This window comes from Aphelocoma coerulescens, chromosome 14, assembly GCF_041296385.1.
Source record: "Aphelocoma coerulescens isolate FSJ_1873_10779 chromosome 14, UR_Acoe_1.0, whole genome shotgun sequence".
Lineage (NCBI taxonomy): Eukaryota > Metazoa > Chordata > Aves > Passeriformes > Corvidae > Aphelocoma > Aphelocoma coerulescens.
In genome coordinates, this window is record NC_091028.1 from 6,739,664 (window position 1) to 6,764,608 (window position 24,945).

General features: G+C 42.4%; 2 protein-coding genes across 4 annotated transcripts; one reads left to right on the forward strand and one right to left on the reverse strand.

The window, feature by feature from the left end:
• Window positions 1–7,655: 7,655 nt before the first annotated feature.
• Window positions 7,656–13,424, forward strand: NUBP1 (NUBP iron-sulfur cluster assembly factor 1, cytosolic). Of its 2 annotated transcripts, XM_069029488.1 has the most exons (11): window positions 7,656–7,738; window positions 7,818–7,919; window positions 7,994–8,130; window positions 8,347–8,415; window positions 8,938–8,970; window positions 9,833–9,923; window positions 10,092–10,246; window positions 11,357–11,467; window positions 11,590–11,692; window positions 12,367–12,450; window positions 13,027–13,424. In XM_069029488.1, exons 1-11 carry the CDS (start codon window positions 7,711–7,713, stop codon window positions 13,077–13,079), a joined length of 966 nt encoding a protein of 321 aa, XP_068885589.1. In that variant the 5' UTR covers window positions 7,656–7,710; the 3' UTR covers window positions 13,080–13,424. The 2 variants fall into 2 exon arrangements, with proteins under 2 accessions (XP_068885589.1, XP_068885590.1); XM_069029489.1 differs by lacking the exon at window positions 12,367–12,450.
• Window positions 13,425–13,517: 93 nt separating this feature from the next.
• On the reverse strand, window positions 13,518–23,614 carry TVP23A (trans-golgi network vesicle protein 23 homolog A). Of its 2 annotated transcripts, none has more exons than XM_069029490.1 (7): window positions 23,289–23,614; window positions 23,127–23,206; window positions 19,061–19,205; window positions 18,005–18,094; window positions 16,301–16,426; window positions 14,576–14,705; window positions 13,518–14,179 (listed from the first exon to the last, which is right to left on the reverse strand). In XM_069029490.1, exons 1-7 carry the CDS (start codon window positions 23,295–23,297, stop codon window positions 14,121–14,123), a joined length of 639 nt encoding a protein of 212 aa, XP_068885591.1. In that variant the 5' UTR covers window positions 23,298–23,614; the 3' UTR covers window positions 13,518–14,120. The 2 variants fall into 2 exon arrangements, with proteins under 2 accessions (XP_068885591.1, XP_068885592.1); XM_069029491.1 differs by having other exon boundaries at window positions 19,169–19,205; window positions 23,289–23,606.
• Between the last annotated feature and the right edge of the window lie 1,331 nt (window positions 23,615–24,945).

Genomic DNA, 24,945 nt, shown 5'->3' on the forward strand with positions numbered 1-24,945 from the left:
CAGGGTTCCACTATCCAAACTCTGGATGATCTTCCCATTGTTATGACTAAGATTAAGTCCAGAACCAAGTAAGATAAATTAATCATAGACTTTTATGTGCAAGGGATATAAACAGAAGAAAATGTGTCATTTCAACATAGGATCATTTTTAGATCACCACCATATTTACACTATTTACTCTTTTATGTAGTTTTTGATTCTCCTTTTTCAGGGTACTGATTTTAGAAACAAATGGTTGCAGAAAGGTCCCTGTATGTTGTTTTAGGGTGCGATTTTGATTGGATTTTTTTGATCTGGAAAAGATTTTGCTGTTTCACAAATTAGAAAAATATTTTTCATTCCAAAATGGGCTCCAGACCTCATTAAAATAACAGCTTTTTTTGCTTCCAAGATAGAAAATCATTACTATGTTAATTTTCCTCTCATTTTATGGAACTAGCCTGCTTAGCTAGGAAAATAATTTTCAGAAAGAAGGATGTCTCTGAGAGTGCCATTCATTGCTTGAGAAGTCAGTGCAAAAACAGCCTTTGCAAGATCAGTATTTTTTAAACACAAAACCTGAACTTGTAGCACCCTTTGCCTAATTGCTATTAGAGGTGAAAGGAACAGGAGCTGTAGTAGCTGCCTTGACTATAATCACTTCCCAATGGAAGAACAGAACTGTGGTAGAATTCAAGAACTAAACCAATGGCTGTCCTATTGAACCATATCCTAGCTGTGCTTTTTCTCCAATTATTACAGACTGGAGAAAGAAGAAAGGGTGCTCTGTGATGCTTGCTGATGTATACCAGTTAAATAAGCACTCATCCACACTCACTTCTGCCCTCACTTGCCTTCTTCTTCCTCTTGTTCCTCTGATGTATAGTCAGGAGCAAGAGAATTAACAGGACTTATTACCATATAACTTCACCCAGAGCTTAATCAGCAATGTTTTTGCTCAGTGAACCTACTGCATTTTCCTTTTCTTTTGACAATGCTGACCAGCCTGAGTTCCTCCTCAGCAGCATAAGCTGTTTGCTTCCACTCTAGCGTTTGGTAATTCTGATGTAACTCCATTACTGTGGAGATTGTGATGAGTAAAGTGTCTCTGCTATGTATGCACCAACCAGTAACTCAGCAGAAACAGCAGCAACAGACTTCACTCTTCTCTGATGTTTTTGATCCATGTATACTAATACAAACTAATTATTCTTTATACAAATACAAATACTCCAGTTTCTCCAGGTAGTTTATTATTGCTATTTAATGCTGTAACAGTATAGGGATATAGCTACTGGTTTTTTCCATTATAATCCAATTGTCAGCAGTTATAGTGTCAGCTGGACTCCATGAAAAAATCCCTGCTTGTGTGTCAATATCTCACAATGCACTTGTGCTCTCTCATGCCAGAAGTTATTTTATAAAGGGGCACATAAAAGCAATAGAAAACACCAATGGAAAATGTGAAGTAAATGTTCATACACTTAAATCCATGAGAAACTTAGATGGATAGCCAATTCCATCTAAGTGGGATTAAGTGCTGTAGCTGGCCAGACCATATACAATCTAAAGTACACAAAAATCTACATCTTTTGTGCTTTGTAGATGAGGGGGAAAGAAAAAGGAAAAGAAAATGTATTTATGTGCTGTGAGCTTACACATATTTAGCTGGTTAGCTTGAACTTTCCTAAGAGTCCCTAAAAATAAACTGAAAACATCTTAAACTACTTATGACAAATAGAATTGCAGGAAAACTCTATTGTTTCCAAATGTGCATTAAAAAAAAATTAGTGAACGTGAGACTGCTCTGTTGGAGAAAGAATCTTAATGGAAAAACTTAGAGAACTCTGAGCAGAGCTGGATGAAAGTAACAAATGAATCTTGCTGCTTAACAAAATTTTATCTGTCGGTACAAATGTTAACTTTAGATTAACTTTAGAATATATGTTTCAAAATTCAATTAATATACTTCAACATATTACTTATTCTAGTGAAAACTTACTGCAAAGGCGATACAGACAGAGATTAATGCAGGTCTGCCCTCTTCCGTGCCATTTCTGCTTTGCATAATAGGAAGACAAGGGCAGAACAAATGTTTGGAAAGTTCACTGTGACCCACTTTGAAATATCAGACTGTTTCTGACCAGAACCAGGCCAACATTCAGGCTAAAGATATGGAAATGTTTTATCAAAAGGCAAGGAAGACTTGGAACTTAGGTGTCAAGGATATACTAATTACATTCTGTATGTAAATACTTCTAAATTTTAGTTGATTTAGGGCTCTTCCCTGGCTGTGGCAAAATAAAAGTGTAAAAGCTTAGTCATCTTCTTCCTCTGAAACAGATAAATGTGCTGTTTGTGGGCCTCTTTATTTGCACACTTTCCAAAGTTTGTTTAAGAAGGAAAAAAAAAAAAAAAAAGTACTATTTCTACATCAGGAAATGGCCAGGGAGTATCATCAATTAATGTAAAATAGGAAAAAACCACCATCAAAGACATCTTTACCCACTTTAAATATCTAAGTTGCAAATGAACATAATCAGTGTGTGATTCTGGACAGAAGCTGCAAGGTTCCTTTTAAAACCCTGACATCTGTCTGTGAGCAAGCTCCTCTGAGGCTGTGTGTGAGCCACAGGCAGTTCCAGGGAAGTGAATACAGGTGTACCTTTTGAGGGGGTGCTTTCTCAGGAAGTATGTAAACACTACAGAACACTTCTGTGCCTTTTGGATATAATAAGATAATATGCAGCTGCCAACTTTTAGTGAATTTTACCTCAGTTGTCTTTGGAGTTCTTTCTTTGCATCTGCTACTTCGGCAACATGATTATTAAAGCTGCAGTTAATACCGATTAAATGATTCTACCTCTCCTCAGATGTGCACTCCAGTCCAAATCTGCATCCTTTCAGAGCGTGACAGAATTGGCCCCTGCATGTTGAAAGCACCTGATATTGTCTCCACTGAATTTAGCCCATGATGCAGGAACTGAAACACTCATCAGGGATTTAAAATAACTTGCAGCATGAGCCCCTGGCTTCAAAACTGCTAGTGTGGTGTAAGCTACTGTCTTTGGACTTGAATTCTCCATTCTTTAATGCCCTGCTTTGCCTGCTAGATCACTCCTCTCTTCACCCAAGTGTTTAATGTATTCTTATGAAAAGTACAGGTATTTTACTCACCAAATTGAAACACTTGAGACAAATAACTGTCTGCATTTAGTCTTCTTTCTCCACCCAAAACTTCATTCTAAGAATTAGGCCTGCACATTAAACTTTGCAGGGATAAGTCACTATTTTTTGAGTTTCACATTTACTCTAGATTTCTATTGAACACTGAGAATAAATATTAAGGGACACAAAAAGAAAAGGTTAATTTTGGTTTTGTCAGTGGTGTTTTCTCAGTAGCCTGTTTTTCAGTTATTCATAGGGTATTCCTGTCTCCAAACTGAAGTACTGACCTTCTTAAATGATTCGGAATTCCTTAGTGCTGCACACTTATTTAGGCAGCTGCCCTGAAAAGCTTCAGGTAACCAGCCTGATACAATAGTGAAGTGTATAAATCAGTGTACTGAACCTGAGCTGGCACTGCTCACAGATACTGAGCCAGACAATCTCAGTCTACTTACTGCAGAATATTTGGGTTTGGGAGTTTTGTCCCCTCTCTATGATCTGATGAATTATATTCATTTTCTCACCAGAAAATGAAATTTCTAAGTAGGTTTCCATCTTGACTATCTGAAATACTTAGTACTTAATCTGCTCTTTAACAGTGCTTTTTCAGACTGTAATTTATTGATCTGGGTCTGTTAAAGCAGAAAACACTTGCTCTGCTCCTGAGTGCTGCAGGTATGCCTCAGACTGCTAAATGGGTTCAGGAAAACTTTAATGAAAAATGTCATTTCTTTGGATAATGGATGGTGAGAAAGGACAAGGTCTGCAAAACTTATCCCCATGCATCTGCTTTTTACTAGAGCTGACAAGAATAATTTTATTCATTGCAAATCCTAAAAGTAAGTAGCAGTACTAGAGTCAGCAGAATGCCTGCCAAGTTTCCTTTGGATATGCCCTCATTTCAGTAGTGAATGAGGTGATCTTTTAATGAAAAACAGAACATAAGTAAACAAATAATACCAATTATTTTTTCCTCCTTCCAAGTAGACAGAGTCGTTATCATTTGAGATTGTGAAGTACATTCACCATTGGAGTACTGCTGTGATAGTGATAAGGGAACTGACAAGGCATTAGCACAGAGACACTGCCCTCTATTGCAAACTGCTCTGCTGCTGCTACTGCTCTTGGATTGATGAGACCAATGCTAATCAACAGTTTTAGAACTGCATACACTTGGAGCATTGTAGTTCAGCAATTTTCTGACAGTCTGTAACACTGAGGCTGTGCCAAATGCACTAACGTCCCAATTACCCCAGCTCTTTTGCAGACAGCCCATTAAGTCTGTCGTAGACACTGGTGTGCTGTTTGCTGCATTGCACTGACCTGCACCTCAGCTGGATTTTTACCTGATTTGATGTGGATTTGTAACCTCAAAGGCACACAACGGTGTACATCAAAACCAGAGGGGACACTGCCCCGTGGAGTTGGAGGGTGAGGAGCCAGCTGCCGCACTGCTGTCTCTGGGAAACCAGCTCAGTGCACAGCCCTGCTGGGTGACTGCTGCCCTCCAGAGCAGCCACTGGAAGCAGGCGGGGAATAAGTGACAGGGGACGGTCTCACATCGAGGCAAAGCAGGGCCATGCAAGAGAGAAGCCACTTCTTCCTACAGCATTCTCAAATGTAAGGGGAAGGCCTGTGCTCAATCAGGCTCCTACTACAGCAGAGAGGATGCAAAGGGAAGGCCACAACAGCCACTCATACTCATGTCTTTTTCCACTTCAGGGTAAAAGTTGATGCTGCCCAATGTGTTCCTCAGGTTAAAGCACTTCTCATTAATAAAATGGGCCTGAGTTTTTGCCAGAAAGATCCTGCTCTGGGTCATGCTGTGCACATCTGTTGATGCTGAGAAGGGGAAAGACTTACCTTAATCTAAACCACGTTAAATGCTGTGCTAAATAACTAATTGTTTTCATTAGCTTCCTATAATGCTTCATGTTAGAGTTAGCTGGCATTTACAGTGGCTTGAAAATGCTCAGTGCTGTAATTTTGGCTAGAGGGAGCTGCTCTACCATGCGTCTCCACTGGTCTCTTGTGTGAGTTCACCACACAGCTTTTTATAATGTTTGTCATTTTAATGGCAGACAACCACAAGTGTGAAAAACACCGGGTAGTTGTGCAGCATGAGGGAAAGCCTCAATGCAAAAAGGAGGAGGTGCTCAGGGGAAACCTTCAGGCCAGCACTGCTGTAAGTGAGAAAGAAAAGGGCAGACCAGAGTTGTGATTTCCCATCTCTCCTGTTTCGGGGGACAGATTCACTTAGAATAATTCAAATTGTACATTACTGGAAAATATGTTTAATCATGTCTGGTCATCTTGATTAGAAGGAAGGAAATACGTTGCTCCATCTCTGCTTTCTTACTCTCAAGGAATTTTTGGTGTAACTTCATCTCCTTTGGCTCTTCCAAAAGCAGGGAAGTCCTGGCAGGCCTTGGGCTAGAATCAGAATAATCAGGATAAAGAAAGACAAAGCCTTGCTTTCCAAAGCATCAGGAATACAGTAGATATATTGGCATTTTTGGCAAATATTGCTGCCTCCTCAATGGATTTGTCAATTGGTATTACCATCAGTCTGCCTGATGTGGGGATAGAACTGGATCAAAGGTGACCAGAAATGCCACCCTAAAACGCTGTAAAGCCTGTTGCTTGCCCAGAGAGCCCCACACGAGGAGCCCTCCCTGGCTCAGAGGAAGAGGGGTGCTGAGGAAGAAATTCACTTTTCCTTTTTGATGCTTTTTGTGGGGAACGTTCTATATAACCTTGGGAATGGGAAATGATCTGTTGGACCCAAAAGAAAAATATTTGGACATGTATCTCAGTTTAAAATGTGGAAAGTCTTGCTGACATCAGTGAATCTAATCCATATGTTGGACAGGAAGCACAGACCTAAAGTGCTCTACTGAGCTGTGGTCTCATACCAAGCCAGTTTTTTCAAGAGCAAGGTACAATATGAACTTCTCAGATATGTCTTACTGGCCAGTTCCTCCTACCACAGACATCTGAATTTGCTTAAACATTTGACTCCACTTCCAAATAGTGTTTTGTTCATTAGTTTCCCATGAAAGGTAATTGCAGAGCAGTAAGTGCAGGAGCTGTACAACTACCCAGTGGTGTTGAGCTTTTACCTGAGGTAAATATGCTTGAAAGCTCCTCAAAGACCTTAACCTATTTTCAGATTTTTTCTATTTTGTTGTTGTTGTTGTTTTGGTGGGGGGGGGTTGTTTTCTTTGTTTTGGGGTTTTGGTTTTTTGTTGGTTTTCTTTTGTTGTTTGTTTGGGGTTTTTTTGTAGGTGGACAGTTATTGGTTTTATGTTTGGCTTGTTTTTTTTTTTTAATTCCCAGAGTGTTCTTTCTAAAAAGCTTGCAGTTGTTGAAGTGCTGGGTCCCAAAAAAAGATAACTTTGCAGTATATTTGTCTCAAAAAGAAAGATTTAACACCAGGATGTGCTGGTATCTTTCCAAATACTGCCAGATACTCTTTTCTATTTCCAAGGTGAGACCACCTCAAACAATAACTTACACACTTGTATGTTAAAACAAACAAGTTTTGGGACTAACCAGTCAGAAATGGGAGTACTTGAGACTCCCAAATGTGCTCGGATCAGGAAAATGTCCTTTTTACAGCACATAGGCTGTGATGTTAGGTGCTGCAGAGAGGACAAGGCTGTGCTCAGGCAGCCATGGGAGAGAGGGAGGGAGCAGTGACTAGGATTATGTGGCCAGGAATGGAGTCCAGTCTGCATCACAAGCTGGTGCACACTTCCTTGGCGTGGAAAATTATTTTATTATTTTTTACATACCAAGAACAGTGACTATCTAATTGCTCAGAAGTTGATTGGCCAAGTTAAGGCAGTATAGTCTTTCAAATAAATGTACCCATGAAATTAATGGAAATTGTCTACCAGCAAGAAACAGAATTAATATACTCAGAATTGCCATGAAATACCGCGACAGCACGATTTCACTGGAATGATACGTAATCTCCTGGGTATGAAACTTGTGAAGCTCTCAAGTTGTGAAGTGCATTACTGTGTAATAAATACTTTCCCTGGCAGCGGGACAGCCGGGAGCTGGCTCAGCGCTGGAGCGCGTCTCCTTCCAGCGGCCGAGCGGGGTACGGGCACACAGCCCCGGGGCGGGTCGGCACCGGGAACACTCAGGCTGCGGTACCGGGATGGTTCCGTGCCGTTCCTTGTCAATTGCTTCTGCCTAAAGCAGTTCTAGTGGAGAAATTCCACCCTGGCTTTAAAAGCACGCCGCTGTCAGAACTGCATCTGCCGTGGGTCATGGACCCGCCGGGACCCCGGTGCGGGTGCGCGGGCTGTTCGCACGGCCGGATGGCCCCGGGGCAGAGCCCGCGGGGGATCAGCGGGGGTTCAGCGGGGGTTCAGCGGGGGTTCAGCGGGGGCCCCGGCCCGAGCTGCCGGGCGCCTCACGGGGAGCGCCCCGGGGCTCTGGGGGTGTCACCGCGCCCCTCAGCGGCAGCGCCCCCTGGCGGCAGCGGTTGGGCGCCGCGGGCCCGAGGCCCCGCGCTCCCGGAAGTGACGGCGGAAGTGGCGCAGCGCTATGGCGGAGGCGCCGGGCGCACCGGAGGGTGAGCAGCGGGGCCGGACGGGGCGGGACGAGCCCCCCGCCCGCGGCGCTCGCGGCCCAGCTCTCTCTGTCCCTTGCAGAGTGCCCCGGGACCGGCAGCGCCCAGGCGGGCAGGGCGGCCGCCTGCCAGGGATGCCCCAACCAGCGGCTGTGCGCGGCCGGCGCAGCCGGGCCGGACCCGGGTGAGTGCAGCGGCCGTGAGGGGGGCGGCTCGGGGGCGCCGTGTGGATGCGCTGACGGAGCGGTGTCTCCGCAGCGGAGGCGGCGGAGCTGCGGGCGCGGCTGCGGGCGGTGCGGCACACGGTGCTGGTGCTGTCCGGCAAGGGCGGCGTGGGCAAGAGCACCTTCAGTGCCCTCCTGGCGCACGGGCTGGCGGCCGACGAGACCAAGCAGGTGGGCAGAGGGCGGGGAGAGGACGGGCGGTGGGGGACCCGGAGCGGGCAGGGCCGAGCACCTGCGGGCAGGTACCGATCGTGCGCCCCTGCTCGTTGCGGTTTGACTTTCCTGTGTGAACCCCGTTGGAGTGATTTTATTGCATGAGATCGCCTTAGGAGACAGCCCTGTGCTACCTTCTTTCCAGTGGGGCAGGTTGGCTGGTTTGTTTTCCAGGTTGCTCTGCTGGACATAGATATCTGTGGGCCGTCAATCCCTAAAATGATGGGTCTAGAAGGAGAACAGGTGAGTGAACGTTCAGACATGTTTAAGGGATTTCTTCTCAGTTTTTCATTAGCATATTCAGGCTCCTTATGCACTTCTAAAAGAAGTGCATAATGGGAAATGTGGGACAGTGAAATGGTAGGGAAATGAGGTGAGATGGAGAAGTTCAGCATAATATATTTTGCAAAAGAGTCATCTGCTTTCAGGATGAGCAGTTCTGCAAACCAACTTTCATTGCATACCAGCCACATTATGCTGACAACTTGAAACTTGAGTAGTATTAGCATGATGCGCTTTATCAGCCCTTGAATATTTCTTAAAAATACAGAAAGTAATGAGTAAACTTGCATAAGGGTTGAACAGTTATTGTTCACTTATTATTGAAGATCTGGTGCTCCTGCAGTTTTTACCTCAACTGCCCCAATAAAGCAGGATTGTTCCTGCAGGCAGGAGAGCTCTTTGCCCAGGTTTGACTTGTTCATGTTTTGTGTAACATCTGTAGTTATTTCTGTTGCAACTTTCGTGTATCACTTTCATTTTCAGGTTCATCAGAGTGGATCTGGATGGTCTCCAGTGGTGAGTCGGTGCAGCTGTTTCAGAAAGTTCATTGGGTTTTTTTGGGTTGGGCACCATCTTCTACAGTGAAAAATGAGTGAGGGAGGAGCAGGGGGTACTCCTGTTATCTAATGACTTCAATATCCAGATTCTTTAGAATCTACAGATATGGGACACAGAGTCTGTATGTCCAGATTCTAAAGATCTATATAGCCTATATCCATGTTCTGTAGAATATCTAGAGAATGCTATAGAATATATATCCTGATTTAATAGAATATAGAATAGATCTATAAAATTGAGATGCATGTCATACAGAATTGGGATATAGACTATTTAGATCAGAGTGTTAAATTTCTTTTGTTAACAATAGTAATACTATATTTCTAAAAGAGTTTCGTTATCTTATGTTTACTGGCTTTGCTACTATGGGCAATAAATATAAGTTACTCAGGTTTGTTATTTTTGGGTGTCATGCAGCTTGTGTAGTATCAGCCAAGAAGTATCTTGCACCCAAGAAAAACCTTATTAATCTTTAGAAAACACAGAGAAGGTCTTGTAGGAGTGTTGGTTGTCTAAAGATCACCTGTAGTGTGCAGGCTGTTAGAAAGGCAGCTGGTGCTGAGAGAGAAAGCTGCTTTTATCCTTACATTGTCTCCAGTGATTCCATAAACTGCTGTAAGAATTTCATTTTTTCAGTCTTAGTGTAGTTGGTGAGTGTTGCACAAGAAGCAGTTTTTAATGCCCTATGATAAAAGATAAGGTTCTCTGCCTTTTTTTTCATTAATGTCCTCCCCCTCACCTGCTTTTTTTGTAAAATAGAGGTTCAGAGTTGGTTTCTCTACTCTTTCTTCACTGATCTGTTTCTCTACTTCTCCTTCAGTATGTTGAAGAAAACTTAGGTGTCATGTCAGTGGGGTTCTTGCTTAGTAGTCCTGATGATGCTGTCATCTGGAGAGGACCAAAAAAGAATGGTATGTATTGAGTGTTTTCAACAGTAATTTACATCCTTGAAAGGTTTCAAGTACGTAAATATCATGATCTCATTTAATAATGTAAAGATAGGGTAGTAAGTTAAGACCCTGAAATTTGAAATACAGGAAGATACCTTTTCTCTTCCACATTCTTATCCTTTCCTCTAGGGCTGATCAAGCAGTTTCTGCGTGATGTGGACTGGGGTGAAGTGGATTACCTGATCGTGGACACGCCCCCAGGAACATCAGATGAGCACCTGTCCATCGTGCAGTACCTCAGTGCCACCCACATCGACGGCGCTGTCATTGTCACCACCCCCCAGGTATGAGCCAGAATTCCACTGGGGAAGCATCATGGCAGTGAAAGGCAGTCCTTGGGTTACAGGCTGTTGATTTCACAGAAATCTAAGGATGCAGAATCTTAGGGAAATTACTTTGTTGTGTTGTGCCTGCAGCTGGCTGGTCTGTGGGTTAGGTGGGTGCCTCAGTGGAGCTGGGTGGGGATCCAAGTGGGTCACTGAACCACAGCAGTTCACAATCAAAAGCTGTTGTGATGTGTGTGGTGAAAGGAAATGCAGTGTTTCACTTCCTCCTTCAGAATCAGAGTTCACATCATTGTGTATGTGTAATTTAGTCACCAATGGCTTAATGTTCAGAAGAATCTCCCTAAGAAGCTTTGTTTTTAAATGGTAAGCTGTGCACTCTTTGACACCTGTGAAGTAGCATGTCACCTCCAGGTGACCCACCAAAGTAGGCAGCTTTGTCATGCACATTTTTAAAAGATAAATCAGCCCCTGGAAAGCTGAAACTAAAAACACAGCCAGTTCAAACAGAGGTTTTCGTGTCTGGTTTGGAAAGGAACAGGAGATTAAACCAGTACAGGGTACAAAGTATTTCCACAACAGCTGAAAGGATAACACATAAAGGAAGTGAAGTGTTGAGAACAATACCAGAGAGGTGGTGAAGGAAGAAGAGGAGAACAGGAGAATGAATGAGGTCAGTCATATATGTGAAAACTCCAAGGAGAGGATAAGATACTTTATATATAATTTGAAAAGAGGTAACAAGTGTAAGCCTGGTGGTTCTTGTCCTCACTCTGTGGAGAATACCAAGGATCCTTCTGTAAAATGAAAATGTGAAAAAGTTGCATTTAAAGAAGATATGAGATAAACATAAGAGATAAAACATAAATATGGGTGCATCTTGACTAGAGTCAGATTTCAAAACAGAACCACATCCAATAGGCTTGAGCTGTTGTACCTGCTCTGTTGCTACTCATAGAATTGTTCCTAGAGCTCATAGCACAGGTTTGTACTCCTAAAAATATTAAGACAGCAGTAATAATTCATTATAAATTAGCTCTAAGGAGGTAACTGAATGGATTCAGCATGAAATATTACAGGTGAAATACCAGAATTTGCTAATATTTGTAGGAAGTGTCACTTCAGGATGTTCGGAAGGAGATCAACTTCTGCCGCAAAGTGAAGCTGCCCATCATCGGTGTTGTGGAGAACATGAGTGGCTTTGTGTGTCCAAAGTGTAAGGTAAGGCTGGCTGCGTATTACAGTGTTTCTTCCGTGGCATTGTTTGGATATCAAACATTGCTCCAAAAATGCCTTATTCTCTGAATTGCAGTATTTTAACTCTAATTTTCATGTTGTCCCAGAATGAATCTCAGATCTTTCCCCCAACTACTGGCGGTGCGGAGAAGATGTGCCAGAACTTGAATGTTTCCCTCCTGGGTAAAGTGCCTCTGGATCCACAGATAGGTAAAGTTACTTTCTGCACTGCACTTAAAGCAAATAGTTCCTCCTGTACTCATACTACTGGAAAACCCTGATGTGGGCACTGATGTCTCTTAGCACTTTTAGACAGAATGTTTTTTTGAATCAAAAGTCACTGGAACTATGACATAGCATGATGTTGAATGAGGGAAGTGCTGTGGTAATTTCCTTAACTTTTCCTTAATCACTTAAGATTACATGCTGCATCTTTTCAGCTTTGTAATCATACTTGAAATACAACATGTCTTTCTGTTGGTATAATAACCTGGAAATGCAGACTGACAAAACCATAACCACTTCAAAGAAGAATATTTTGTAGAAGTTAAGCATTAAAACCAGTGCTTTAACCTTACAGTTACTGGTACTGCCCACATTGTCTTGTGGGTCATGAGGATGCATGGTTCTTTGCCCACAAGCTGTTACCAATTAATACCTGAATTAATGACATCAAGGAGCAGCTCAGCACTCCCAACTGAGGGTTTCTGCTAGTACTATTCCTCTGTCAAACTGTACACTGTATTTCTAGTCCTATTATTATTAAAAGGAATAGATGCAGGTGGCTGTTTGAAAAAGTGTAACTGAAACAGGGTAAAGGCCAAAAAAAGTAAAGCTCATCTTCTCCTGTTGCTTTACTTCTGTGTTTTTCTCTATCCTTCAAGGAAAAAGTTGTGACAAAGGCCAGTCTTTCCTGGCTGAAGCACCCGAGTCTCCAGCTACATTATCTTACAGGAATATCATTCAAAGTGAGTCTGAGAATCACTGTGCAAATTAAGCCCCTCGGTTCCGAGCACTGCTGCAATATACAAAGGTGTTAAACAGCCTTCTGTTACTCTGCCACAAATAATAAAATCAGGAGAGGTGCACAGCAGTTCTGAAAGTAACAGGTGCAAAGACCACGTTTGCTTCTGGGCATCGCTTCTGACTGGCTTTTAAAGCGGTAACAAAATTGTATTTGATAACTGGTTTCAATGTTTGACTTCAGAGAAGTCAGACTTTCATTTTCAGAGAAGATGGGGTGTCCTTGTGCTCAGAGAAACCTTCTGAGCCTCTCTAGCAGGTGTGTGGAGGGGTGCTTACCATAACCCAGTGGGATGCAGCTGACTGATCAATGCCTCCACTAACTGTCATTACACAAAAACTCCCTAAAGAGCTGCTGCTGGGCTGTTTAAAAATACTGCTGGGAAATACCTAAAGCCACTTCCAGTGTAATGAAGGCCCAGCTTCAGATATTAGTACCCACAGGGGACAGATGTAGCAACAACAAACTCCTGATGTACAGCTGAAATAGTACTTATATTACTTTTTCTCCATCTTTATAGGAATTCAGGAATACTGTGAACAACACCATTTTCAAGAAGAAAAGATAATGTAATCTGCAAATGGAATAAAAATGTAGTTCATGTTTAATTATAGAAAAGTAACTTATGCTTTTATTTAATAAAGGAATGTATTCTTTTTGTATACTGCAAATAAATTCTTAATATAAAGGCTTGCCTTTGTTTTTTCCAGTAGTTCAAGATTCTTGTAGTTCTCCCCTCACTAGAAAGCTGTGAAAGGGACTCTGCATCTGGATTATCAAGTGCATTCTGCCTCCAGTGTCATGGTACCAATAACCTGACTTTGAAAGTAGCAGCTGAAGATGTGAGTATACAAAACACATTTTATTTAGGAGGTTGAATATAAAATATGCTAGGTTGACACTGGAGCACGTGCAGCAGCCTTTATCCTGCCTGCTGCACAAGGGTGAGCTGTAATGCCCGTTCACACCACTTAAGTGTCTCAGTGAAAAAGTGGGAAAGCCACAGTAGTATTACAGTATCAGTGCATTGCTTTATTTATTGTTTTACAGGTGTCAAAAGATTAATGTTTTAACTATACATAACTGCCAGCTTCACACAAGTAGTATGTGAACACGGTACCTGACTTTTGTTTTATTCTATGTGGCCAAAAGCCTGAACAGTAAAAAATAAACATTCAGTATCTTTAATAACTAAGAGGCCCTTTGGGATTGTAATTTCAAAGCTCTGCAAAATCAGTATAGTGTACAAGAGGGAAAGGCAGTTTGATTTTGTTTATTGTAGTTCCAAAGTTAAACAAATTAGCATTGTCTTTTCATTACACGTAATTCTTGGTTAAGATAATCCAGCAATTTGAGGTTAGTTGACAACTTTTCTGAAAGCAGCATGCTCTGTGTAAACCATGAGCACTGTCTGTGCTCAAACAAACAACTTTTTGGTGAAGCTTTTAAGTAACAAAGGCTTTAAACCTTCCAGGAGCTAAAGACTCAAACACAAATGACTTTATTTCATGCAGGCATAATTCTATAAGAGCTTTATCTAAATATCTTCCCATGAAGAACAGCTTTCATTAATTACTTTTTTTACTGCTCATCCTTTAGCTCTTCCTGGTTTGGTTACCTAGTGCCTGTCTTCCCGTGTTCTTCACTGCCATCTTCTGAAATTCTGCTCTGTCCTGTTGAGGGAACAGAGCACATGTGGCTGTAAGCATAACCTGGGACACAGGGATCTCTTACAAAAGCAGGGAGCTGCCAGCTGGAAGCCTGAGGGTTGATGGCTCTTCCAGCTGTGCTTAAGCAGAGGCATTAGAATTATAGTAACTCCAAGGATTTTACTTGAGGACATTCTTCCTGAAGCTTGGAAGCAGCTCAGTTGTGGAGCTCAGCAGGCTTCCAAACATGGAGCAAAGTGACCTGGGGTATGGCCCTTCCATGTGACACTGCCAGAGGCTTGGTGGATAATCAGGATCACCCTGGACTCACTGCAGGAACTGAGACCTGAGAAGAGCCAGCACCAGCCATGAGAGGCAGGTTGGCCTGTGCTACCCCACGGGCTGAAGCTCAGTACTTACTCTTGGGAACATCTGCAGTGCCAAACAACCTTGAAGTTACTCTGCTGATGGTTTTTTGTCCCCCTAACTTGCAGTGGATGTAGCCATATAAATTAGCAGTCTGGAGGGAGATCCCAGCAACCACGAGAGCCTGTGGACAAACAAGAGTTCAGCAGGGACAAATCCATGGCTATGCACTGACTGTGTGGGATATACACACGTGTGTGTAAACACTATCCAGATAAACATGTGCTGTAAGAGCACAATAATAAATGGCCTTCAAAGACCTACCATCACATCAAACACAATACTTCCTTTCTACAAAATACCTCTTTTTATCAAAACACCAACACCAGTTTTGTCACTCTGTCTCTTGAAAGACTTCATTACTTTCCTTAAAGCACTTACTCAAAAAAAGGACCTACTCCACCAATTCCAGAAACATTTCACTTTTTTTAAGCTCCATTCATATTTAAAAGTTTTACATCCAGATACATGGCACACCTGCCAGCCTGTTTAGCTAACAAACAACTTATTACATACAAATAAGCTCTATACTTTACAGATTTACAAAGAGCATCCATAGACAGGATTCCTTATCTAGCATTGATGTCCAGTGAAAATAGTCAGCTGTTTTTGTGGTGTGTCAGGCTTAGCAGCAGGTGGAACCAATGTGACTAATGCTGTAACTCATAAAAATGTTTCTCTTAGCCTTCAGAACCAGTTTCCCAGAAGTGATCTTACTTCATTTGTCTAACTTGCCTTTTACAAGCACCTGGGCAACCTGCCCCCTGTGCCAGTTAGAGTTCTGTCTCCAAGCAGCTTTTGGCTCAGCAAACAATCTGCTTTTCAAAAATAAAGGTGGAGCCGTGAACAAACTGCTGGTTTAATTTTAACTTTTGCTTGTTTAGGGGCACCAGAAAGCAGTTAATGATTAGCAATTGATTCATGCCCATAGCTGAATTTCTTGTTTAACTGAATAATAATATGCAATCTTGGCCGTTACTGGTTATGTAGCTGCACATGTTGGAGGTGCTTTTTATCTCTTCAAATTGAATTAAGAAATGGTACTGAGCATGGCTGGGAAATTGACAGAATGAACAATGCAGCAATTATCCAAGCACTTAATGTTTACAGGGGAAAATGTGAAAATTTCATAGACAAAAATATCTTCATGTAATGAATATATGATGGGTAAATTTCCTCTTGTAGTTAGAAAAAAGTGTTGGGGTTTTTTTAAGTAGATGACTTGTAAGTAGAGTAATTATAAAATACTTACTTATAGCTCAATTTATCAAGTCTTTAAGAACTAATGATGCTGTTTCTTTGAAAAGGGAATGGTACCAAAGATCTGAAATCCTTACTTTTAAGAGTAAGTACATTTAAGTTCCCAGGAGACCTAAAATCCTGAAAACCAACATCACTGGTTCATTCTTTGTCCACTCCTATTAGTTTCATTTGACTGAAATAAGTTGGGGAAGAGTAAGTTGCTACAGTTAAAAAAGAAGCCCATAATTTTGCCCACCACTTGAGGTCCTCTGGATGAAGGAGTTGACATCTGATAACCTAGTAGAAGTGCAGCTAAAAATTACCAATCCATTCCAGAGTGCAGGCCTTGACTGCAGAAAAGTCCTCAGGATTCTTTGAAGCTGCTGGTGGAATTTTTGTACTGTTGGAAGATTTGGTTCAAAACTAACATCTGGGTTCTTCCTCTACCAAGATTGTCTTCAGTACCCCCTGACTCACCAGCCATTTCAGCTTCAAGGAGAACAAGGTGCTAAAGAAAAACATTGTCCAAATCACTGGGCAGATGATAAGACCGAGCCAAAAGATTCGGGCTTCAGCTTCAGTTGAGGCAGCTATTGTAGGCACCTGGAAGAAAAAATTGAGACTATTAGTCACAAAGTCAAAATCCACAATAAATGACAAATGAACAGAGGAGGAAGATTTCACTTATGATATGCATAGAAGAAGATTAACTGAGAAGTAGCTCACACAGTTTCCTTCCTGATGCCCTACTGTACACAACAGCATTTTCATCCATAGGATTTATCAGTTGGTTCTAGTTCAGACCTGAATTCTCATAAAAGTGCATATTTCTATACATTTTCCTAAAAAGATGCAGTATCTTCGCTTAATTTAAATCTTGCATGAAGCTTATTTTCCTATTGTATAAACTAACACTTGGGTTTTGCTTCTGAACTCTGCTGACACTCCGTGAATGAAGAACTGTGGCTTTGAAAATGCCTCTTGTATCATGCTAGTGTTGGGGACACTGTACCTGCAAGAGGCAGCCTGCATGCCCTGCTTACAGATTTCTTCAGGTCAGCACAACTCACATGTCTCTATGTACACTGTGGGGCTCATCACTCATCACACTTAAAAAATAACCAAAAAAAAATCCCTGAAACAAGAGGATTGTTCACAAGGTTCTGATCTTTCCAAAATTCAAAATCTCACTCCAACCCTCAGACTACTCAACAACTTCTAGTGCCAACTTCTGAAACAGAAGCATCACAGCTGGAAAAGAAAACCTTCTGGACTCTTCCACTCTGAAAACTGAAAAGCTTTTTAGTTGGTTTTCAGTATATTGAATTTTCCATGTATTCTTTTGTGCAGAGTTTCCTCTATTCTGTCTTCAGGCCTCCCTTAGACATACAGGAAGCACTTTAATTTATGTTCCGTGCTCGGGACACCCTGGAGCCGCAGCCGAGGCTGCAGAGGGCGCTGCAGAGGGCACTGCAGCCCCGCACACCGAGACAGCTCGCCCGGGCTGGGGACACGGCGGGAGGGCTCCAAAGAAAGTCCCGGTGAGCAGCACCTGGATGCTGCTCTGCCGGGCTCAGTGGGACTGCAGAGAGAATGTCAACAAGTGAGAGCAAAACCCTGAGTCTTGACTCTGGCAGTGATGCCAAATACCATTCTGTAGGGCTTTTTTTTTTCCCTCAGTGTGTTTGAGGGGCACTGGCAGTATCAGAATGCTCTGTGATCCAGGTTCTCTTTCCCACCATATTCCACGAATGTGAATAAAATACTAACTTCAAAATACTAAATCTGAACTGTTCAGCATTGGTTTCCACAGAGATCTTTCCTGAAGAGGATTCTGTGTTGGGATTATCTATGGGAAGATGTGTTTATTACAAGATATTCTCACTAGAAAATAAAATAGAACTACCAGAAACATTTCCTACCTATAACACCACGGTACGAATATTTATTCTGCTGATCCATATGGCGACAATGTTGTGAGACCTGTTTTGCCCTGAATGCTTCCAGGATGTGACAAACCAGTGCTTGTACCTGAATACTGACATTGTTTTCTATGGAAGCTGGATAAAAAGTAACTGTTACAAAGGTGCTCTATTTGTTACTCTATTTGACTTGGTATCAGCTTTACAAATTTCCTATGGATTCTGTTTGCCCTGTGCCTACTTCTATTAATATATTTACCCTTTTTGCTTCAAACATCCAGTGACTTTTTCCATCTTCATCAATCTGGTTCCACCAACGCAAACCAACCAAGAGTCTTCCTGTCACATTCTAGTGATGAAACCATTATTTGCATGAATCAGTAGCACAAGTCACATGTCAGTATAATAGTTAAAATAGAAAAAATTAAAAAGACAAGCATGTTCAAAAATCATCTTTTATCAAATACTAAAATTACTTCTAAAAGCTGTGCCAGCTTGGGTACAATAGCCATTGACAATGGGTGAAGTTACAAATTTAGAGGCCTGTTCTCTTTCAATAAGATCATTAGCACAGTAGCACTTATTTAGATAAGATATTATAGGTTATATTTTTCAAGTCTGTTAATTGGACAAACACCCAATAAACAAATTTCCTCAGTAAAAGATGAATACTGAGAACAAAAACACACTGAAAAATGGGAGATTAATGACAAGCAAATAAGCTGTGTGGGATCAAGGAAACAAACCAAGAAAATATTTCTGCACCTGGATCAACACCAGAAGCTGGTGAATACTGGAGGTGCATCAGTGTTTCGCTTCTACAAAAAAAAAGCCTTGTTCCACATGTGGAGCCCCTGCATCCTGGGCTGGCCTGACCCACCTGTCTGCATGGGATTAGGGCACCAGAGCTATAGCTGGGCTTTCAGGAGTCTTCTGTAGCCCCTGCACAGGGTTGCAGATCTGGATGTCCTTGGGCATCCATTACTGAAAACCAGTATTACTTTAATTTTTTTATTAATTTTTTTTAAGGGGGAAAGCATACAAACAAATCTAGATATGGCAAAGCAATTTTCTCACCATATTAGTAGACCTTAGTAGTCAGCCATAGAAAACATGGTGCTAAATAACTAAAATATGTGAACATCTTCATTAAAAAGGGCTAGACATTTAATAAATCAACAGATTGCAGTATTTTTGTCACATCTGACATTATACAAATTGACAACATTGACTGAAAAAAAAATTCACTTTTTTTGTTTTAATTAATGACAAACAAAATACTTTCCAAGGTAATTACTATTCAGGGTCATCTTACCTTGACAGACCAAAAGTCAAAGGATAGAAGGAGGAGAATTGTGACAAAACAGGCAACAAAGCTGTTGCTGAACCAGTCACAGAACAAGTAGGTAACAATAGCACTCACTCGGAAAAACAGGTGGAAAAAGGTGGCCAGTGGGTGCCTAGAAAAGAGAAAACACAGTGAATATAGGAGGTTATGGGACGGGAAGGAATGTTACAGTACTTGGTGACAGTGTAGCACAACACAGCTATTTCAAGTTTATAATGGTATTTTGGTTTGCAGCTGCTATTATTTCAATAATATATGTATTATTGAAATAGATAATATTGGTGTATATCTTCATTATCAAAGCAATGGTAATATCAACAGCCAAACTTTAGTCAAAAGCTAAAAGACAAATGTGGTGTTCCTGTCAAAACTTTCTCAAAGACAGAACAAAATATGGAGCCTTTCACCAGATTCTGTGGTACTGTGTGAAGGAATTTAGTGGTTGTATGCAACACAGTACCATAAAATCCTCACTGTTTCATGAAATGAATCAACACTGCAAAGCCCAAAAGAATTGAAAAAGCTCTTAAGCCTTTCAGAACAGTTTTGAAAACAAAATATGAACTGTAAAACTAAAAAAAAAAATTGTAGCTGTTTGCTATAAGACAAAATGAACTTTCCTATTTAATGTCTAAACCCAAACGCTTCCTTTTAGACAGGCAGAATGATTTGGGAATCTAATAGTTCTTCTGAATTATTGCTTATTAACTTCACTAGTATTTATGCTTTTCCTATATCGAACAAAATTTTGTCTGTAACAAAAGAAAGAGAAATTTCAGGGAAATAATTATGTGACATGGAATATTTGCCTGCATAGTAGGATGGGCGAGCTGGAGAATGCTGTAATGAGCACAGTACAATTTTTAGGGTAATATGTCAAGTAAAATCTTACTCTGTCCAGTTGTTTGTGTTAATTAGTTGAAAGTGAGAATGACCTACAGGGCTCTTACAGTTAAGTAACTTCTTCCTTGAAGCTTAGTGAGTAAAATATCTGAATAAGATAAATTTAAGTCAACAATTGTCTCATTAAGCTCCTACCTCTCTGTGAACAATTAACAGTAGTATGGCCAATTAACAAAAGTATGGCCTAGGGTGTAATCAACTATTTAATTATTAAATGTTAATCTATTACTGTGTTTAATAAAATGAGACATATATAGAGAATTGCCTTATTAAAAATTAAATTATAGTTATAGAAGTATAATAACTATTACACTTAAATATCCCTTTTGTTATATTACTCTATAGCTGTTTAACTGTTCTGGTGTTTATCTTTCTCTAATGGCAATACTGTGCTTGTAATACACACAGGACTGGAGAGGCCAGAATGATGCACAGTTGTAGTTTATATTTACTCCTGGTCATGCCCATGAGAACTTCAAACTTTCCAAAAACTTCTTCTGACTTAGAACTGAACATGCGACATTTTAAGCAACAGGGGCTTTTCCACAGGTAGGTGGAGGGGATGTTGTGAACTGGCTAAAACAGACAGTGCCTTGCTGCTTCAAGCCTTGATCTTGGTCAAGAAGATGTAAGAATCCATTATGTAAGTGGTACCCTTGTGTCATGAGCAGCTTTCATAGATCACAACCCCAAAGCACACCAGGGTTGCCTGAGCTTGTCTAATGGATCAGTGCTTCAAACATGGCAGTAACTTTGGAGAAGTCATGTTTCATTTTGGAAGGCAGATTCAGCAGTATTACTGGATTACGACAGGATTACTGTTTGGATGCTGAATTTGTTCCAATATCAAACACTGAAGGGTATTTACTAAAAAAAAAAAAAAAAAAAAGAGCAAGAAGTTCTCATTTATTACAGTGCTAAGCACTTACTGAGACTATGGAAAGGATAAAGGAAACTGCAACTCTGCACTGGCTCAGCTTGCTATACATTTGTTCCTGAAAGCACAGCAACCCACTTGCTTGGACTTCTACTTTTCCTGTTGCATCTAAACATCCATTAATGTAGAACGGGAGCCTCAAGACTCAATGATTGCCATTTACCTTGTTACAATAACCTCTGTTCAGTTTGTGAGCATGATGCCTGTTAGGATAGGAATGAGCTGTAATCAGTTTAGTTGCATCCCATGTTAAAGAATCAAATTTGGGTCAGGCCTAAGTTATGCCAGTGAACTACAGGAGAATCATTCCAGGTACCTGCTTGAAGTGCCACAGCAGCACTATACATGCTGGGTTTTGGGGGGTTTTTTGGTTTTTTTTTCTGTCTGATATTTTAAAACATATTGAGGCAAATTTTGAATAAATGGGCTTTCTTCTCTGGCTTGATGATTGTATCTCCTGGCTGATTTGTAAAAGAAGCAATCATATGCTCCCAGCTTCCAGATCCGAAGTTCTGGTACTGCAATGAATTTAAGTTATCCTTTTCCAATTTCTTAGGAAAGTAGCCACTAACCTTTTGCTTTTAAGAAGCCCTTTTGCACATACCTCAGAGAATCACAAAAGCACAATTTGTCATAGCCTATGCAAATTCTAAACAAGTTCAAGATACATGAAATTGGGATAAAGTTAAAGACAAATGATGATTAGAGGGCATCTTGTTATGCTGTCTAATGAGATAAGAAAATTTTGCAGCACCTAGGTGTGTTCCAGGCTCATTAGCACAAGATTCTTCAGAAATATAAAAACAAACATTTGTGACCAATGTAAGTAGTTTCATTTCTGCATTCTATAGCAGATGAATTTTCAATACAACATCATCTTTTAATATTGTCTTGAGGGCAAGAAAGAGCTGTCTCTAATTAAACCAGTGTCTACACAAAGTGGATCACAGAATACTATGGTTTGCTGATACTTTACCTGTGCTGTATTACTGAGTAGCATGAACCAGGAGCAATCTCTAGGATCTCTAGAGTAAAGTGCCTGGTGCTGTGGCCCTCCTACAAACATTTCAGAGTGGTTTCACTTCATGCTTCGTCTAGTCTGGTCCCTCAGACAGAATCTGTGGCTCATGTGATCAAGGTACTTCTAAGCTGTATTTCCCAGCTTAGTTGAATCCTTTAGGCTATGTTCTCCAAGACTGCACCAAAATATAAACCTTCATTTTAAATGTGTGCTGCTGCTAAGGCGGAAAACCAAGGCAATTCTGGGAAGGTTAATCTTATGTCAGGGCTGGCCCAAGTAGTTACAAAGTCCAAAGCAGTGCAAGGGCAGAAATGCTTTGCTAGACACTAGTAAAAGAGAGTAGTTGTATTGTTAAGGTACACAATTGCTTGTTATCTCAGATAATGTTGTGTCAGGTTTAACATCTATTATATTTCTTTGTTTACACCTACAAGAAGTATTATCATTGTAAAGGACCAGACCATACTGGGGCAAGGTAGAAGAAAGCAATCTAAATCACAGCTGATTATATACATTATTGATCAGTGCATGCCTAATTCCTTTTGACATAAAACTCTTCCTTTCACAGTCTTTGACTGGAGATTCATCAAAAGCCAGTGATTGAACTGCTCTGTCACCTGGGACCTCTGTGTGGCCAGAGCTGCAGAGTGACACCTCTGACGAGGAACCCAAGGGTAAACTGCTTAGCCTGACAAATGGGATGGGTTACCGCGTTGGGTTTTCTCGGGTAACATATACAAGCATAAGATATTTTATATTTCACACAACATCACATCCCGTGGTAGGAAATCATGACAGTTTTATTGCAGCCAGGCGTGCACTGCAATGTCTGAGCACTGCTGCACAGCGGGCTTTGCTGGAGCTGAGAGCCCTCCCTACTGCTCCAACTCTAACTAAAGCACTGTTTGCTGGGGGTTTGGGATGTTGAGTGTGTCAGGTTTTCATTTCCAGTGACCGGCTGATGCCGGGCAGCGAGGCCGGGCCTCGCCTGCTCCAGCCCGGGTATCTCCCAGACAGAGGCTCCCCAACCTCCATGGGCAGCCTGTTCCAGCGCTTGACCACCCTCCCTGTAAAAATCGGAATGAAGCGTTTACATGGAGTTTTCTGTACACCGGAACAGCCAGGGCCGCCCGGGCCCGGGCGCCGCGATGCTGCAGCCTCCGCGCCGTTACCTGATCCGCGCTTTCCGCAGCGCCAGCTCCTCCTCGCTCCCGAAATCCAGGGACACATCCTCGGTGTCGTCCACCAGCGCCTGCGGCGGGAACCCGTCAGCGTGCAGGGCCCGGGGGAGCCGAGCCGAGCCGCGCCCCGCCCGCAGCGCCCGCCGCCCCTACCTGCTTCATCCCGGCCCGTGGCTCCAGGACCCCCGGCTGGCCCCGGGAAAAGGGGCCGGGCTCCGGCCCGGGCCTGCGGGGCTGGAGCGGCGCTGCCGCTCGCCACAGGCCGCGGCGGCTGCGCCTCACCGGGCACCGCCCGGGAGACCCCGGGGACACCCGCTCCTCCCTCCGGCCCTGGGGTGATTGTGGCCGCCTCCCGCCGCGGGCCGGGGCCAGAGTGGCCGGGCGGGCGTTGGCCGTGCGCCGGGCGGCAGCGTGAGGGGCCCCAGCCGCCCCCGGCCCTCAGCGCCGTCAGCTGTCCGCCCCGAGGGCTCGCCACACGCACCGGCCCGGTCACGGTCGCTGGGGTCTCATGCTGAATACAAGCCCTGAAAGGAAGAAGGAGTGGGGGGAAAGGTGAATGTACATGTACCAACATGAGAGCACACCTGCGTGTCGCGTTTGGCGCACAGCCACCGCCCGGCCAGTGCTGTCCCCGCTCCCAGCGGCCCAGTGCCTGTGGGGGGGGACAGGCGGCGGGGACAGCTCTGTGGGCAGGCGGCAGCACCACAACACTGTGGATGTGCAGTGGAGGTAACTCGGCCCCTTAGAGCAGCTGAGGTCACTCGGCTTGCTCAGCCTGGAGGAGACTGAGGGAACACCTCCGTGGGGTCTTCGATATCCTCACAAGGGGAAGTGGAGGGGCAGACACTGATCTCTGTAGTGATCAGTGACAGGACCCAAGGGAACGGCCTGAAGTTGTGTCAGGGGAGATTTAGGTTGAATATTCGGAAAAGGTTGTTCCTCCAGAGGGTGGTGAGACGCTGAACAGGCTTCCCAGGGAAGTTGTCACAGCACCAAGTCTGACAGAGCTCAAGAAGTGTTTGGACAACACTCTCAAGGTGTGACTCTTGGGCTGTCCTGTGCAGGGCCAAAAGTTGGACTTGATGATCCTTATGGGTCCCTTCTAACTCAGGATATTCTATGATTCCATGATAAAAAATTTTCATGCCATAATTAAAAATGCAGGTGGATTATGCAGCAGAGTTAAGGAAGTGAAACAAGACAACCAAACTTCAGGACAGGGGTAAGGGTTTCACAATAATGGGGGGAAATAGTCTGGACAGTTTAGTATGAAATCACAGAGGGTCAAGGAACATCTGATTAATCACAGCCATGTGTAGATCTGACTAGCTACTAACATTAAATAAGCCTGCAAAATAATAACTCCCTAGTCTTTTCTAAAACATTTAACTAAACCAGATTGTATCTGTTGAGTAAGTACAGAAGCTACTGAGGTGAACTTTTCAAAAATATCAACTGGAAAGCAGCTTTGTGCAAGACTTACAAAAGTCTTGCAGAAAGCAATCCCTAATAGGTAAGAAAAACTGGTAAGCTGTTCCTAGTAGGATTATAATTGTAAGGGAGGAAAGGTGTACTAATGATGTTAATATTTTGACTGTCATATTTTGGCCTTGGTAGTGTTACAACTTGTGCAATGGGCTAGTAGGTGCAGTAGACTGCCACTAAAAAACTGTAATTTGATGGGATGACTCACAATAGCCTGCAATATTAAAATACTGAAGTGGGCTTTCAGTCTCCAAGGAGATACAAACTCTTTGAGAGCTGTCATGAGATACATTAAATAATTATGTACATACCTGAAGCTGACCTC